The sequence below is a fragment of the Athene noctua genome, chromosome 29 (assembly GCF_965140245.1).
Source record: "Athene noctua chromosome 29, bAthNoc1.hap1.1, whole genome shotgun sequence".
Classification (NCBI taxonomy): Eukaryota; Metazoa; Chordata; class Aves; order Strigiformes; family Strigidae; genus Athene; species Athene noctua.
In genome coordinates, this window is record NC_134065.1 from 4,198,162 (window position 1) to 4,213,775 (window position 15,614).

Here is a 15,614-nt window from a genome sequence, read left to right on the forward strand (position 1 = left end):
CACCGTGACCTGGGGAGGCGCGGAGGTGTCGCCGCCCGGGACGCAGCTCCCTCCCCAAGATGGCGGCCCCAGGCGCGTCACGTGATCTCCCCGCCCCGTTAGCACGCGGGAGCGTGGCGAGGGGGCGCGGTAAAACATTTTATGTCTCCGCCCAGGGGCGGGGAGTAGCGCGGCACGGTCCAATAGGCGGCTCAGGGGGCGGGGCCTGAGCGAAGGTAACAGGTTGCGGTGGGCAGCGGCGGGGAGCGGAGCCGGCGGCGGGCGGTGAGTCCGGGCCTGGAACAGCGCCCAGAGGGGTGGGGGGTGCTGCTGGGGGGGCCCTGCCCTATAGCGGCGCCTATAGGGGTGGGGGGTGCTGCTCCGGGGGGGCCCTGCCCTATAGCGGCGCCTATAGGGGTGGGGGGTGCTGCTCCGGGGGGGCCCTGCCCTATAGCGGCGCCTATAGGGGTGGGGGGTGCTGCTCCGGGGGGGCCCTGCCCTATAGCGGCGCCTATAGGGGTGGGGGGTGCTGCTCCGGGGGGGCCCTGCCCTATAGCGGCGCCTATAGGGGTGGGGGGTGCTGCTCCGGGGGGGCCCTGCCCTATAGCGGCGCCTATAGGGGTGGGGGGTGCTGCTCCGGGGGGGCCCTGCCCTATAGCGGCGCCTATAGGGGTGGGGGGTGCTGCTCCGGGGGGGCTCTGCCCTATAGCGGCGCCTATAGGGGTGGGGGGTGCTGCTCCGGGGGGGCCCTGCCCTATAGCGGCGCCTGTAGAGGTGGGGGGTGCTGCTCCGGGGGGGCCCTGCCCTATAGCGGCGCCTATAGGGGTGGGGGGTGCTGCTCCGGGGGGGTCCTGCCCTATAGCGGCGCCTATAGGGGTGGGGGATGCTGCTCCGGGGGGGCCCTGCCCTATAGCGGCGCCTATAGGGGTGGGGGATGCTGCTCCGGGGGCGTCCTGCCCTATAGCGGCGCCTATAGGGGTGGGGGGTGCTGCTCCGGGGGGGCCCTGCCCTATAGCACCCCTATAGAGTGCTGACCCTATGGCTCTGCCCATAGGGGTTCCCCTCCCCGGGGCGTGCCCCGCCCTGGGCAGCGCCTTAGGGACCCCGCGGGTTGTCCCTCCTGTCCCCATGGAGCCGCTTGCCCTGTCCCCTGGGCCTGGCCCCCCCGGCAGCACAGGGACCCGCAGCCCCCCTCTCTGGGGCCGGCGACACCCCGGGGGGGTGAAGCCCTTTGGCGCCGCCCGGCGCGGCCGCTTCTGGAGCTGTAACGCGCTGCCCCGCTCCGCCGCGCCCCGGGGGGGTCTGCCCCCCCTGCTCAAAAAGAGGAAAAAACTCCGGGGTTCGGGTCTCGTCCCGCTGCCGCCCGCGGCCTCGAGGGCCTCGACACGCTGGGTCCCGCCAGCCCGTCCCCGTGTCCTCTGCCCCCGCCGCCGCCGTTTGGTGGCGGGGGGCTGTGCCACCCCGACCAGTCCCCCCGCCACCCCGACCAGTCCCGCCAGTTTGGACCCCGCCGGGTTTCAGCCGCGGGGACGAGGGGCCCTTTGCGGCGCTGCAGCGTCGCCTCCGAGCGCGGGGGTGAAGGTTTTGGGGTACCGGGGGGTTGGTCCCTGTGCGCCCGACCTGGGGCTCGGGGCGGGGGGGGATGGACATCCCTGGTTTTGGGGTGAAACCAGAGTGTGGGAGCCCCGCGGCTCTGGGGACGGTTTGTGCGGATCCTCGCGGTGCCCTGGGGCTCTTCCTCCCTCTCTGCCGCGTCCCCCAGGAAATGTTCATCCCCGCGAGCCTGTGGCTCAAAATAATTCTGGTTCCGAAGGCACAACTCGCTTGGAAACGGGTAAACCGATCCCGGCGGTGCGGCGGTAACGCCTCAGGAGCCGTTGTGCCGCGCTGGCGGCCTCGGGCGCCCTCGGCCTGGGGACGGGAGCGCTTCGGGCCCGACCCCGGGGCGCCGGGTCCCCGCGGGGGGGTTTCGGTTTCCAAACCGGGCCCCGGGAGAGGCAGCGACAGGATTTTCCAGTCCCGGGGTTGATGATTAACCCGCGGGCTCTGCCCGAGGCCAGCTGGGAGGGGAAGGAATTTGGGCCTTATCAGCTCTCCTGGGAGCCCCGGGGGCCGTGGCCTGAGGGGGGTGACCCTCATCCTCCACCCCGGCGCCCTGCGATGATGGTGATGATGGTGATGAGCCCGGCCCTGGTGCGTGACGCAGGTGCCCTGGTTTCGGGTTCCTCCGACCCGCGGCTCACGTGTTCCGCCGAGGATTTATCGGGGTTTCGGCTCCGGAGTTTGCGGGAGAGCAGGAAGAGCCGGTCCCTGCCGGTGTCAGCGCGCAGCCGGGCAGGGCACAGGCACGGCGTGTGCTGCCTGCGCCCGGAATCAGCCCCGGACTTTGGCCCCGAGCAAAACCAGGGCGGCGTGGAAACAGGGTTGGGCAAGCGGCGCCGCGGAGGGGACAGAGCTCTGGGGAAACCCTCGGTGGGAACAGCCTGGACCGCGCCGGGACCCCCACAACAGGTGACGGGGGAGAGACGCCGGGTCTGAGCGTCTCTGCCGGCCCCTTCCCCGCAGCACGGGAACGCTGTGGGCAGCGGCGCCAGGCTTTGCCCCCGCGCTCGGGGGCCGCAGCAGCCGCACGGCCCCACCTGCTCGCTTCGGGCCGCGGCGCTCGGAGACGGGCTCTGGCTGCTGGGCGAAATGGTGGCGGCTCCGCGCTCGAGTTACCTGCCTGAGCGGGGTGGGGGAGGATCGGCCCCTCCCGGCAGCCTTCGCCTCTCCCACCCGGCGCGGGAAGGGAGCCGGGCCCAGGCGGCCCAGAGCCCCGCTGGGCGTAGGAGCCTGCTCCAGCACCGCCCGCAAATTGCAAAACAACTTTCTGGGTTAACGTGGCCGGCACAAAGGGCTGATTGTGCCGCCGCTCCGGGCGCGCGGAGCTGGCCGCCCGCCATCCCCGGCAGCGCGATGCCGGAGGTGCGTGACCCTCTCCCGCCGCTTCGCTGCCCGCTCCTGCCTGCCCCTGCCCGCTCCTGCCCACCCCGCTCTGCCCTCGGCCGGGCCAGGGACCCCCCTGCTCGCGGCACCCGGTGCTGCCCCCGGCCCAGCGCCGGGTTAAGCCGCGTCGGAGCACGATGCGCGCCCCGGGGGCAAGAGCCAGCCTGGGTTTAGCCCCAGTCCTCCGGGCTTCCAGGCTCCTTCCCTGCGGTTTCCAGTGAAATCCCCTCCCGGGGCTGTTTCCAGCCCAGGGCCGGGTGTTGCTCCCACGCAGGAATGTGACCCAGCTCCTGGAGCCCTGCCAGGGGAGGGCGGCGCTCGGGGCAGGGCTGGGCCCGGCTCACCTGCGGCCTCGCAGCTCCCAAGCGCCCGACTCGTGCCGCCGCGGCCCTTGGCAAGAGCGGATCCTGCTCTCCCTGAGCCCGGCGCCATCCCCAGCCGCATCCGACCCTGCGCTTACCGGCTGCCGCTCGCGCCAGGCCCGGGCCGGGCAGGGCCTCGCCGGGCGGCACCGGCTGCGGCTGCTCCGCCGCGCTGCCCCTCGCCGCCCGCCCGAAGCCCTTCCCGCGGCGGGGGGCTGCACCCCGGGCTCGTGGTTCCTGCCCCGGTAGCCGCAGGGGCCGAGCCCTCTCCCCAGCCAGGCTCTGCCTCGTCGCTGCCCGCACTTCGGACACTGGCAGCTGTGGAAAATTCTGAATTCTGCTGCCAAAGCCGGTTCCTGCTCCTCCTGGAGCCCCCGTCCCCGTGCCGGCGGGGACCCCGCAGGGACGGGACCGATGGGATTTGCCGCCGGGGCTGTCGCTGCGGGCGCGGGGCTCCGGGTGGATTTCTCGCGGCCGGTGTCGGTGGCTGGTCTCGTTAGCGGGGCACGGGCAGGGGCAACGAGCTCACGAGGCAGGAGCTCTTCTCCCGTCCCCTGGACTCCTTCGCCTCTGAAACCAGCCGCCGCTCCCTCGCCCGCCGCTGCCCTTGCCGCCGGCTCTGGCCACCCGAGGGGCTCGCCGGGCCTCCGGCAGGACGCAGGAGCCGCAGGAGCCGCCGGTGCCGGGCTTGGCCGCGGGCCGGGAGCAGACGGCGGCTGCGGGGAGCTGGCAGGGCCGGGGGCAGCAAACGGCTCGTCCTTCCTGGCACTGCCGGGCGCGTCTGGCGGCACCGCGGCTGCCTCCGGCCCCCGCTGCTGCTGCGGGCCCGGCCTGGCCCCTGCCTCCCCCCCCGCAGAACGGTCCCCCGGTACCGGGGCTCCGGCTTCTTCCCGGGGGGGTGCGGGAGGAGACGCGGGCTCGGGGCTGTCGGGGGACGTGGGAGCCCCCGGAGCCCCCGGCACCCCGCTGCCCCGGCCCTGCCCGCTCCCTGCCCGCGCTGCAGCAGCTCTGCGGGCGAAGTCCGGGCCTGAGCTGAAAGCGGGGGGGGCTGGGGTTGCTTTTTTGATTTTTCTCCCCACTCAGGATGCGTTTAAGCATCCCCCTGCCTGGGCCGGGGTCCCCTCAAGTCCCGGGGTGCCCCCAGGGGCGCGGGTGCGCGCGGAGCGCTCGGAGCCTTGCGCCGCTCCCGTTGATTTACAGCAGAGGAAGGAGCCGCTGCTGCTCCCGGGGCTCGGGGTGGGGGGGACACGGTGCCGCGGGGCTCGGGGGCTGATGTGGGGCTTTTTCCATCACTTAACCCCCCCCCAGGTGCCTCCAGGGGAGCTGAACCCCCCACCCCGTGCCCTCGCTCTGGCCGGCATCGCCCCGGGCACCTCCGGGACCGCGGGGGAGGTTCCATCACGCTGTTCCCAATATGTCACTGCTCGTTTCTGTCCCCTCCCCGCGGGACCCCGGCGGCCGCCCCGGCCATGGGGACGGCGGGTGCGGGGGGTGATGCTGAGGGACACCGGGGCGAGGCTGCGGCGCTCCACAGGGGCCCGGGCGGCAGCGGGAGCAGAGCCCAGCCGGGGTCTCCGCGTCCCCGCCACGTCCCCGGGGTCCTGTCGCGGCAGACGCGGTGAGGGTCCGGCCAGGATGCGGGGTGGGGGGGGGAGGTGTTGTCCCCAGCGTCCCCCCGGGAGCAGCCGGGCGATGCCGGCGCAGCGGAGCCTTGTCCCCGTCCTGCACTGGGGATGCTGCAGTGCCAGCACCGCGTGTCCCCGGCACCGCGTGTCCCCTGGCGCCAGCTCCGCTCCGAGGATAACTCTGCCCCCTCCCTCCCCCCCAGGGCCGCGGCGCTGAGCCCCGGCGATGGAGTGGCCGGCGAGCGCGGTGATGGCGGAGAAGCAGAACCCCGTGGACTACGGCGTCCAGATCCGCTTCATCAACGACCTGCAGGAGCCCCGGAGACCCCCCAAGGCGCGGGGCAAGCCCGGCTCCTACGGGGTGGCCGTGCGGGTGCAGGGCATCGCCGGGCAGCCCTTCGTCGTCCTCAACAGTGGCGAGAAGGGCGGCGACTCCTTCGGGGTGCAGATCAAGAGCGAGGGCTCCTACCCGGCCCCCCCCGCCGGCCCCCGGCCCTCGGGCTCCGTCAGCTCCGACTCGGAGCTGCCGGAAAACCCGTACGCGGGGCAGCAGCCGCGGCACGGCTCGTCCTACAGCACCTCGGACGAGGAGGCGAGCGGCATCTCGGTGACCTCCCGGCACGAGCCCAAAGCGGCGCCGGGAGAGCGGCTGCTCAGAGAGGAGCTGCGGAGGACACAGTCCCACGGGGACCTGCTCCGTGCCGCCGCGGCCGAGCCCGTTGCCAGCGGGGCTCCGCGGGCCGGCGGCGGCCGGCAGCTCCGCGCTCTGCCCGGCGCCAGGAGCAGCAGCATGTTGGACATCGCAGCGGAGCGGGGCAGAGGCACCGGCCCCAGGGCCAAGGCCGCCTCCTCGGACACCGAGGCGGCCGCCGGCGGCAGCGACGTGGACACCAAACCCCTCTCGTCGGTGGATTCGCTCATCAGCAAGTTCGACGGGAAGGTGCCGCAGCGGGGCCGGGCGGCCAGGAGGGGCCGGATCCCCGCCGAGGAGCGGAAGCGCTCGCAGAGCCTCGACAGCCGCGTCTCCCCCCGCCGCGTGCCGGACGCCGCGGAGCTGAGCGGCGCCCGGTGCCCGCCCGCGGGGCCCCCCGGCCGGGGCGCGGAGGAGCCGGCGGCCGAGCGGCTGCAGAGCAAAGCCCGGGCGGAGCTGCAGGTACCGGGGGGCCGGATCCTGCGGGGGTCCTGCGGGTCATGAAGCGGGGGGCAGCGGGGGGACTCGCGTCCGTGCCGCAGCTGAGCTCCGCCGCCCCTCGCCCAGCTCAAATCCACCCCGGACCTGCTGCGGGACCAGCGGGAGGTGGCCCAGCCCGGCAGCAGCGAGCACCCCAAGGAGCTCATCTACAGCATCCTGAAGGAGGGGTGAGCCCCCTCAAACCCCCCCCGTGCCCCCGTCCCTCCCTGCCCCTTCCCCCGCGGTTGGGGTGCTGCGGGGGGCGGGGGGGAGCCGGGGTGTCCCTGGAACCGGCCCCTGCTCAGCGTCGTGGGGGAGCGAGCGGCGGAGCGCTGGGGGTGTTCCCACCCCCCGGGTTTGGCTGCCCCCCCCTCCCACCCCCGTCCCCAAACGCTTCCCCCCCGCTCTGGCGCCCGCAGGAGCAGCGAGAGCGAAATCTCCCTGAAGAGGAAAACTGCCCGGCTGCTCGAGAAGATGCAGGAGCTGGGGGTGAGTCGGGGCCGTCCTGGTGCTTCTCCCTGCCGCGGGGGGGGTGTCAGTCCCCCAGCCCCCCCAAGGGGCTCCCATGGACTGAGCTGTGGCCCTGGGTGGGGGGGCCGCAGCACCCTGAACCCCCCAAGTGAGCCCGGGGGGGTCTCCCCAGGCGCCCAAGGAGGCGGCGTGTTCGCAGCCCCAGCACCGAGCCCTGGCCAGGCAGGTGGAGGAGCTGCAGGAGAAGCTCCATGAGGAGACCAAGGTGAAGGGCGTTGGGGGGCTGGGGGGGACGCGGGGTCGAAGTTCACGTCCTTGGCGGGGGGGTGCCGAGGGTCCCCGCTCTGAGCCCCCTTCACTTGGGTCGGGTGCCCAAGTGAGACCAAATCTGGGGTGTCTCGGGGGTGCTGGGGGGGGATGCTGGGGAGGCGGGATGCAGCGTCGCTGGGGGGGCCGTGACCCGTGTCCCCCCTCCCGCAGCTGCGGCAGAGGCTGGAGCTGCCCGGGGAGCCCAGGAGCGGCTCGGCTCGGGCGCTGGAAGCCCGGCTGCGGGAGGCCGAGGGGGAGAGCCAGCGCCTGCGGGGGGCCCTGGACAGGAAAACCCAGGAGCTGCAGAGGAGTTTGCAGGAGTAAGAGCTGGGCCGGGGGGCGATTGTCCCCCCCCGCTGCAGGGGCGGTGGGAGGGGAGGCTGGAGGCGCAGCGAGGGCTGGGGGGGCACAGGGAGGGCGGCAGTGTCCCCCCACACTCCCCGTTGCCACGCCGGGACGAGCTGCCCCCGGTGCAGACGCCCGCGGTGGGGGCGCAGCCCCGGCCCGGGCCCCGCACCGAGGGCCCCGCGCTCCCCCCAGGCTGGGCGAGGCGCGAGCGGCCGAGGAGCAGGCGGCGGCGCGGGCGGGCGACTGCGAGGAGCGGCTGCGGGCGGCGCAGCGGGAGCTCGACCGCCTGCGCCAGGGCCCCGGCGCGGCCCCGGGCGGCGAAGCCTTGTACAAGGTGCGGTGACGGTCGCGCCGGGGCGTGAGCCTGTGTCCCCCCCCCGGCCCCGTGTCCCCGCGCTGCCGCCGAGCCCGGCTGTTCCCCTTCGCCCAGGAGCTGCTGGAGACCAGGGAGGAGCTGGAGGAGGCCCTGAGCTCCAAACAGCGGCAGGAGGAGCAGCTGCGCCTGCGGGAGCGGGAGCTGACGGCGCTGAAGGGAGCCCTCAAGGAGGAGGTGGCCACCCACGACAGGGAGCTGGACCGCGTGCGGCAGCAGTACCAGAGCGACATGGACCAGCTGCGCCGCAGCATGGAGGACATCTCGCAGGTCCGGCGCGGGCCCGGCCGGGGCACGGGGCTGGCTGGGAGTCGGTGTCCTCGAATTCCCCCGCTGAGCGGTCCTGAGCTGGGAGCGGGTGTTTGTGTCCTGCCCCCGACTCGCCCCGTGGGAGCACCCGCCGGCCCCGGCTCTCGCTGCCGCGGGTTTGCGGAGATGCTGGGCGTGACGGAGCCGGTTTGCGGAGCTGGGGCGGGGGCTCCCGTGGGCTCCCCGCGCTGGTTTGGGGGGTGTGAGGCGGGGCAGGGCCGCGGCGTCCTGCAGCTGAGAGCTCAACCCCGCCGTCCAGGATCAGGCCAACCTGGAGTCGGAGAGGCAGAAGATCAACGCGGTGGTGAGGAACCTGCAGCGGGAGCTGGAGGAGAGCGCGGAGGAGACGGGGCACTGGCGGGACTTGTTCCAGAAGAACAAGGACGAGCTCCGCGCCACCAAGCAGGAGTAAGTGCCAGCGGCGCTCGGGGAGGTCCGGCCACTGCGACCGTCCAGCAGCTTCACTCCAAACCCCGTCAGGATGGGCCGGGAGCTGGGATGGGGCTGGTTCTCCTCCTCTTCCTCCTCCCCTGTGCGGAGGAAGGCGACAGCCGAGCTGGGTGCCGCTCTTCGGGCATGCTGGGACCTGGGGACAGGGGTGTGGGACATGAGGGCGCGGGGCCGGGCTTGGGGGGACTCATCCTGCCCCGCTGCAGGCTGCTGCAGGTGAAGCTGGAGCGGGAGGAGTTCGAGGAGGAGCTGCGGGAGCTGCGGGGACGCTTCGCCGCCGCCCGGGAGGAGGTGGAGCAGGCGCGGAGCAGCGCGGCCGCCCCTGGCGAGCTGGAGGCGCTCAGGAAGGTGGGTGACGGCGGAAGGAGGCGCAGGCGGCGCCGAGGACCCTCCCGAGCCCCCGTCTCCTCCGTCCCAGGAGCTGCGGCAGGCGCAGGAGGCGCAGCGGGAGCTGGCGGCGGGGACGCAGAGCCGGGAGGAGCTGCTGCGGCAGCGGGAGCGGGAGCTGGAGGCGCTGAAGGGCGCGATGGAGGAGGAGGCGACCAGCCGCGATGGGGAGCTGGAGCGGCACCGCAGGGACCTGCAGCAGCTCCGGGAGGAGCGGGACGAGGCCACCAAGGTGGGCGCCAGGGCGAGGGGTTTGCCGAGGAGCGAGCCCCTCGCGCCTCCCCGCGAGCCCCAAATCCTGCGGCCGTGGGGCAACGCTGCAAACCCACGGCCCCGGATCCACCCGCCGTGGGCTCCTCCCAGGGCGTGCAGCACAAATTGTCCCCCCAAGACCCGCCCCCCCAGCTCAGCAGCTGGCCCCGGGGCCACCCCGTGCCGTGGCTTCGTTGCAGGCAAAAGCATCCCTGGAGAGCGCGCGGGAGGCGTCGGAGCAGGCGAGGAAGGTGGTGGAGTCCAGCCTGCGGGAGCTGCAGGAGCAGAACGACGACCTGAGGAGGAAGATCCTCGGGATGGAGACGCAGCTGAAGGAGTACGAGCGCTTGGGCGAGAACTGGGAGGGCTCCCAGGCGCGGCTGAAGGAGAAGGTCACCAAACTGGAGGTACTGGGGCTGCGGCCGTTCCTGAGCTGCCCCGAGCCCTTCCCCGGCCCCAGGAAGGAGTTTGAAGGGCCCCGTCTCTGCAGGCAGAGCGCAGGCAGACAGAGGAGTCGCTGGGCGAAGCCACGGAGCGGGAGCAGGAGCTGCTGATGGCCAAGCGGTCGCTGGAGACTCGCCTGGAGGAGGCGCAGCGGGGCCTGGCCCGGCTGACGCAGGAGCACCAGGAGCTGAGCGCGTCCTTCCAGGACGAGCAGCGGCAGAGAGAGCAGCTCAAGCGCGCCAAGAGCGACCTGGAGGAGCAGAAGCGCCTCCTCGATCGCACCACGGAGAAGCTGAACAAAGAGGTCGGGGCGCCCGGGTGTCTCCAGGGCCTCTTGCTCTGGGGTGGGGGTATCCTGGGTGAGGGGAGGGAGCCGGGGCGCTGGGTCTGGGTTCCCTGCGGAGGTGGTTGGGGTCAATCCTTCCGCCCTGTCCCGAGAGGCTCCAGAAAACCGCATCGTCCCCCGGGACCAGCTGGTGTCCCCAGGCGGCTCCCGGCTCTGGCAGCGCCCGCGCCCCTCGCCGTGACGCTGCGCAGCCCCCGGGGCAGAACCGTCCCCCCCCGGGGCCAGGGGGCAGGGGCTGGACCCGGCGCCTGAGCCGTCCCCGGCGCCTGAGCCGTCCCCGCTCTGCCGCAGCTGGAGCAGATGGCGGCGGAGTCGCAGAGCTCGCTGGCCGCGCTGAAGTCGCAGCTGGAGGAGTTCAAGGAGAAATCGCGGAAGGAGATCACGGACTCCCAGAAACAGGCCAAGGACCGGGGCGCCGAGGTGGAGAAGATGCAGATCAGCGTGGGGCGGCTGCAGGACGAGGTGCGGCGAGGGCCGGCGGGTCGCGGGTCCCCGCGGGAGCTCGGGGCCGCGTGGGGACACCCGTCTCTCCTCGCTGGGCGCCGCAGGTCGGGCGGCTGAAGCAGGCGCTGCAGGAGAGCCAGGCGGAGCGGGAGAGCGTCCTGCTGGACAAGGAGGTGCTGCTGCAGCGCCTGCGCAACCTGGAGCAGGAGGTGGAGACCAAGAAGCGCTCCCAGGACGATCGCTCCCGGCACGTCAGGGCGCTGGAGGTGGGGAGCGCCCCAAAACCGCCGCTGCAGTGCTGCGAGCTGACAGCAAGGGGCAGAGCTGGCCCAGGGACTGGCAGCGCTGGGGGGGCCGCGCTGTGGCTCATATTAATATTAATTAATTGCCGGCGCAGCCGGCTTTGTTTGGGCTCGGCGTGCCGCAGGCTGTCGCTCTGGGGCGCGGGGGTGGGGGGGGTCCCCGCGTCTCGTATCCGACGTCTCCCCCCTCCCGCGCCGGGTGGGTTCCGCTGTGCTGGAGGCGTCGGAGCAAAGACCCTTCTGGTCCCGGCAGGAGAAGTCCAAGCGCCTGGAGGCGGAGCTGGAGGAGGAGAGAACCACAGCGGAGCTGCTGACCGAGAGGGTCAACCGCAGCAGAGACCAGGTAGGGCAGCGGGGCCGCCCCCAGCCCGGGCGGGGCCCCGGCAGGACCCCCCCAGGATAACTCGGCTCCTCGGGTGCCACCGGAGCCAAAGCCCCGGGACTGAGTCAGTAGCGAGCAGCCCCGAGCCCTCCGTCGCTCCAAATACAATCGAGATGACGGCGTCTGAAAAGCTGGTTCGGGCGCGAACGGAAATTATACAAGCTTGACACCAAAAAAAAAAAAAAAAAATCCCCTGAAATTATAGGGTGAGGTTTGTGTTTGTGCAGGAAGTTGGGGCTTAAATTACACCGGGCTCCGGGCTCTCCCTCCCTCCTGACCCACCTGCTAATTACCTGCAAAGCCGGAGCCGGTGTTTGAGCTCCGGAGCGGGCGGGAGCTGCCGGCCGAGCCCCCCCGGGATCCGGCCGCGCTGGGTTCTCCCGGGTTCAGCAGCTGCTCCGCTCACAGCCCGTCTCCCTCCTCCCCGCCGGGACCCAGCCCGGGGCTTGGAAAGGGGATTCCCAGCCCCCGGGCTATGGCGAGGCAGTAAAAGGGGTGGTTTTCCCATCTGGGAAATGGGTACATCCCAGGGGAGGCTTTTCCCATCAGTCCTGGACGGGCCTGGGGCGCAGGAGCTGCGGCGCGGGGATGCACGAAACCACAGCTGGGTTCGGCTCAGGAGTGGCTCTACCGGCTTTTGGGGCTGCTTGAATCAATTCCAGCCATTTTTTATGTAAACTCCAATTTCCTTCGCTTTAAAACGACGCACAAAGCTGCGTCGTTCGCTTTGGCCAACCTGAAAGAGGCCCCTGGGGCAGTTCTGGTTTTGCTCCATCGCTGGATCAAACCCATTCCTGCCCCGCGGTGCCGGGCAGCGCCGGGAGCGCAGCTGGGTCCCCGGGTCCCAGTCCAACCAGTTTAAACCCTCCAGTGGAAAATTGCAGCCCTCGTCTCTGGGCCGCTCGCCAGAACGGCGGTAACTAATTTAGGAAGGAACCAAAATCCTCTCGCCGGGGGTTTTTGGTGTCGGATCCCGGCTGTTGGGTGCACCGAGTCCGCCCGCGCTCTGCGCCACCAGTTGTCGCGGGCAGAAATCGCGGTGACCGTGACCCCGAGCGAACGCGGCGGCGAAGGACGCGGCCAAACCCACCGGCGCCGTGTCCTTGTCCCCAGATCGACCAGCTGCGGGCAGAGCTGCTGCAGGAGCGCTCCAGCCGCCAGGACCTGGAGTGTGACAAGGTCTCGCTGGAGCGGCAGGTGAGGCTGCGCCGTCCCGGGGGGGCCCAGGCCCGAGCCCCTCCCCACAGCCCCCCCTGAGACCCTGTTCCCAAGATTTTCCTCTGTAAAACCGTCCCGGCCCCGGGTCTGGCCCGTCCTGTCCCCAACCGGGGCGTCCCGGGGGGGCCCTTCCCGGGGGATCCCCCCTTCCCCTCGCAGCTCCCCGCCGGCCCGCCCGGGCTCACACCCCACCGCCTTCGTCACCCAACGCCGAGCTGGCTCCTGACGGGGCGGATCGACGGGAACAAAGAGCTCCCCGAGCGGTTCTTGTTCCCGGCGCGGAACTGCCGCTGCCAAGGCCCTCGCGGGGCTCCCGGTGCTGACGCCGCGGGGCCCGGGCCGCCGTCGTTGCCCTGTTGACGAGGCTGGGGCGATGCCCCTGCGCGGGGAGACGGGCTGGTTTTGCGGTGCTTCGGGGGATTTTTGGCCAAGGCGAGCATTTAAGAGCAGAATCCGGGGGGCTTGGGGGATGATGGGAGCCGGCGAGGGCTCTTGCACCCGGTGGTCCCCGGCACATCCTGGCCTCGCCTCGTGCCTCGGCTGGTGCCAGCGCGGCTAATTGCCATTACATAACCCGCCTCGTTACGTCTCCTCCTTGGGAAAGGGTTTCTGGGCCCTGAGTCACCGCCCGGGTTTACATAAGCCAGGCTCTGAGCCTTCCCGCCTCGGGGCTGGGAGCAGCGCGGGGGTGACGGGGGCGGCTTTGGGGTTTTCTCTCCCTGCAGAACAAGGAGCTGAAGAGCCGCCTGGCCAGCTCCGAGGGGCTGCAGAGACCCGGCACCAACGTCTCGCAGCTGGAGGCGCGGCTGGAGGAGCTGCAGGACAAGCTGCAGGCGGAGGAGAGGTACCGGCCCCGGGGCCCCCTCCCCGGCTCGGGGGGCGCCTTCGCCCCCCTGTGCCGGCCCAGCTCGCCCACCGCCCCGCGCTCCGCCGCAGGGAGAAGAGCGTCCTGCTGTCCTCCACCCGCAAGCTGGAGAGGAAGGTGAAGGAGTTGACCATCCAGATCGACGACGAGCGGCAGCACGTCACCGACCAGAAGGACCAGGTGGGTGCTGGGCGGGGGCCCTCGGCGCGGCTGCGGGACCCGCCTCGGGGACCTGGAGGGGGGGAGCCGGTCCCGCACCGGCCCCCCTCATCCCCTGGGAACGGCCGGTGCCTCCCCGCAGCTGAGCCTGCGGGTGAAGGCCCTGAAGCGTCAAGTGGATGAAGCCGAGGAGGAGATCGAGCGGCTGGAGGGCGCCCGCAAGAAGGCGCAGCGGGAGCTGGAGGAGCAGCACGAGCTCAACGAGCAGCTGCAGAACCGCATCAAGGCGCTGGAGAAGGAGGCGTGGTAGGGGACGCCGGGCCCGAGGGGGGGTCCCAGTCCCATGGCGGAGCGCAAGGGGGGGCCCTAGCCCCATCACCGGGCTCAAGGGGGGACCCAACCCCATCACCGCACCCAAGGAGGCTCCCAGCCCCATCACTCAGCTCGAGGGGGGGGTCCCAACCCTGTTGCTGGGCCCGAGGGGGATCCCACCCCATCTCCAGGCCTGAGGGGGGTCCCAGCCTCGTCCCCCGCCAGGGCTGACCCCTCTTCTCCCCCGCCAGGCGCAAAGCCGCCCGCTCGGCCGCCGATTCCTCCCTGCAAGACGACCCGCTCAGCTCGGACGAGGAGTTCGACAGCGCCTACGGGCCCTCGTCCATCGCCTCGCTGCTGCACGAGGCCAATCTCCAGACCAGCTCCTGCTGAGGGCGGGGCCGCGGGGCCCCCGCTCCGCGCAAAAACTCTTCTGCGACCACCGACGTGAAGGAAGGAGCCGCTCAAAAGGTGGCGGGACGGCGGGGACACCCCCCGGGCACCGTCTCGCCTCTTCGTCTTCATACGGGTCTCGGGGTGCGTCGGCACCGTGGCTCCCTGCCGGGGGGGGGGCTGCTCCCCGCCGCCGCTGTCCCCCTGCGTGACCGGGTCCCACGGGACCACCCTGGCCCTGGGGTCCCAGGCCTGGCCCCGGGGGATCAGGCTCCCGTGGGGGCAGCTGGAGCACGGGGCCGGAGGGGCTGGCGGCACCCGCAGCTCTGCCCCCCCTGGTTTATTTTTATATACAGCCGCCCTTCCCCTCCTCGCTGCCCTTTTCCCTCTCCCAGTGATATTTTAAATAAAATCGAGAGTTTTAATGCCTGCGACGCGCCGGCCCCTCGGGCTCCGTGGCACCAGGCTGCTGCCCGGCTCGGGGAAGGCAGCTCCTTCCCCGCTCCGCTGGATCTGGCCTGGAGATAAATCCTCGTTATCGCTAATTAACAAGGATGGGAGTCTTGCCAACTGCTAATTAGTGCCATTGCGTTGATTGGCAGGTGGTTACCGCCGTTCCCCTCCGTGGCCTCGAGCGGGGCCGAGCTGGCTCCATCCCCGAGCCAGCGTGGGGCCGGGATGGTGCCCGGGGACCCGGCCAGTCCCCTCCCTGCTGCCTCAGTGTCCCCTCCCGCGCCCCGGTGACCTTTAACCGGGGCGGAACTGGCAGGGATGGACACGGTGACACCACCAGGGACGCCCCCGTCCCCTCCCTGCCTCGGGCTGGCAGTGCCTCTGCGTTACGCCCACCCAGGGCCGTGCCCGGCACACGGCCCCGCACCCACAGCGTCCCCGCTGCGGCTGCACCGGGCCGGCGCGACCGGTTCTGCCCTTGACTCCTCCCGGACACGCGTGTCGGAGCCGGGGTCAACCGCCCTCCCCACCCTCTGCCTCGGTTTCCCCAGTGCCTGCTCGGCCCAGGGGGGCAGCAGGGCCCCCGCTGTGCCTCAGTTTCCCCCGCGGGGGGCTCAGGGAGGCACCAGCTCCCGCGGCTGAGCGAGACCTGAGCTCACCGGGCCCTGGCTTGGCCACCGGCTGCGGCCCGGAGGGAGCCACATCCTCCGGCCTGCAGAGAATCCCGCTGCCCCGAGCTCCCCCGGGACGGGGTGTCCCCCCCCCCGGGGCTGGAGCGTGGCCCCAACCGGCAGCGCCGCGGCCAGCGGGGAACCTGAGGCCGGCTGAGCTCATCACACCGGCATGTGGCAATTAGCGCGGGGCAGAGGAGGCAGCCGGCACGCCCCGGCCGCGCGGCGTGGGGCAGGGACACCCCCCGCTCCCGGCCCCGGGGCTGCGGTGTGCAGCCGGTGACCCCGCGTGCAGCCAGTGACCCCGCGTGCGGCCGGTGACCCCGCGTGCGGCCGGTGACCCTGGGGCCAAACCCCGGCGGGGTGCGGGGGGAGGGACCCCAGCGCGGTTGGGGCGCGGTGCCGCCGGGCAGGCCCTGCCTTGGGCTCGGCGGGGTCTGGCAGAGCCCGGGGGGGGCTCGGCGCGGTTCTGGCGCGGTTCTGGCGCGACTTTGGCGCGGCCGAGGCTGCCGTGGGCGTGGCCAAACGCGTGAGGGCGTGGTTAAGGCTAGGGGGCGTTCCTTTAGCGCGGAGGCGTGGTCAACGGGGGTGGGGGCGTGTCCCG

The 15,614-nt window shown here is 72.2% G+C and overlaps 1 protein-coding gene across 3 annotated transcripts; it reads left to right on the forward strand.

The window, feature by feature from the left end:
* Nucleotides 1-199: 199 nt before the first annotated feature.
* Nucleotides 200-14,305, forward strand: CGN (cingulin). Of its 3 annotated transcripts, none has more exons than XM_074929196.1 (21): nucleotides 200-264; nucleotides 5,155-6,104; nucleotides 6,210-6,310; nucleotides 6,542-6,611; nucleotides 6,766-6,858; nucleotides 7,074-7,222; nucleotides 7,443-7,584; nucleotides 7,681-7,893; nucleotides 8,192-8,340; nucleotides 8,589-8,730; nucleotides 8,801-9,001; nucleotides 9,222-9,428; nucleotides 9,512-9,769; nucleotides 10,103-10,273; nucleotides 10,360-10,521; nucleotides 10,811-10,900; nucleotides 12,053-12,136; nucleotides 12,883-13,001; nucleotides 13,094-13,202; nucleotides 13,324-13,487; nucleotides 13,745-14,305. In XM_074929196.1, the coding sequence occupies exons 2-21, from the start codon at nucleotides 5,178-5,180 to the stop codon at nucleotides 13,884-13,886; spliced, it is 3,693 nt and encodes a 1,230-aa protein (XP_074785297.1). In that variant the 5' UTR covers nucleotides 200-264; nucleotides 5,155-5,177; the 3' UTR covers nucleotides 13,887-14,305. The 3 variants fall into 3 exon arrangements, with proteins under 3 accessions (XP_074785297.1, XP_074785298.1, XP_074785299.1); XM_074929197.1 differs by lacking the exon at nucleotides 200-264 and adding an exon at nucleotides 2,280-2,490; XM_074929198.1 differs by lacking the exon at nucleotides 200-264 and adding an exon at nucleotides 4,585-4,944.
* Nucleotides 14,306-15,614: the final 1,309 nt, after the last annotated feature.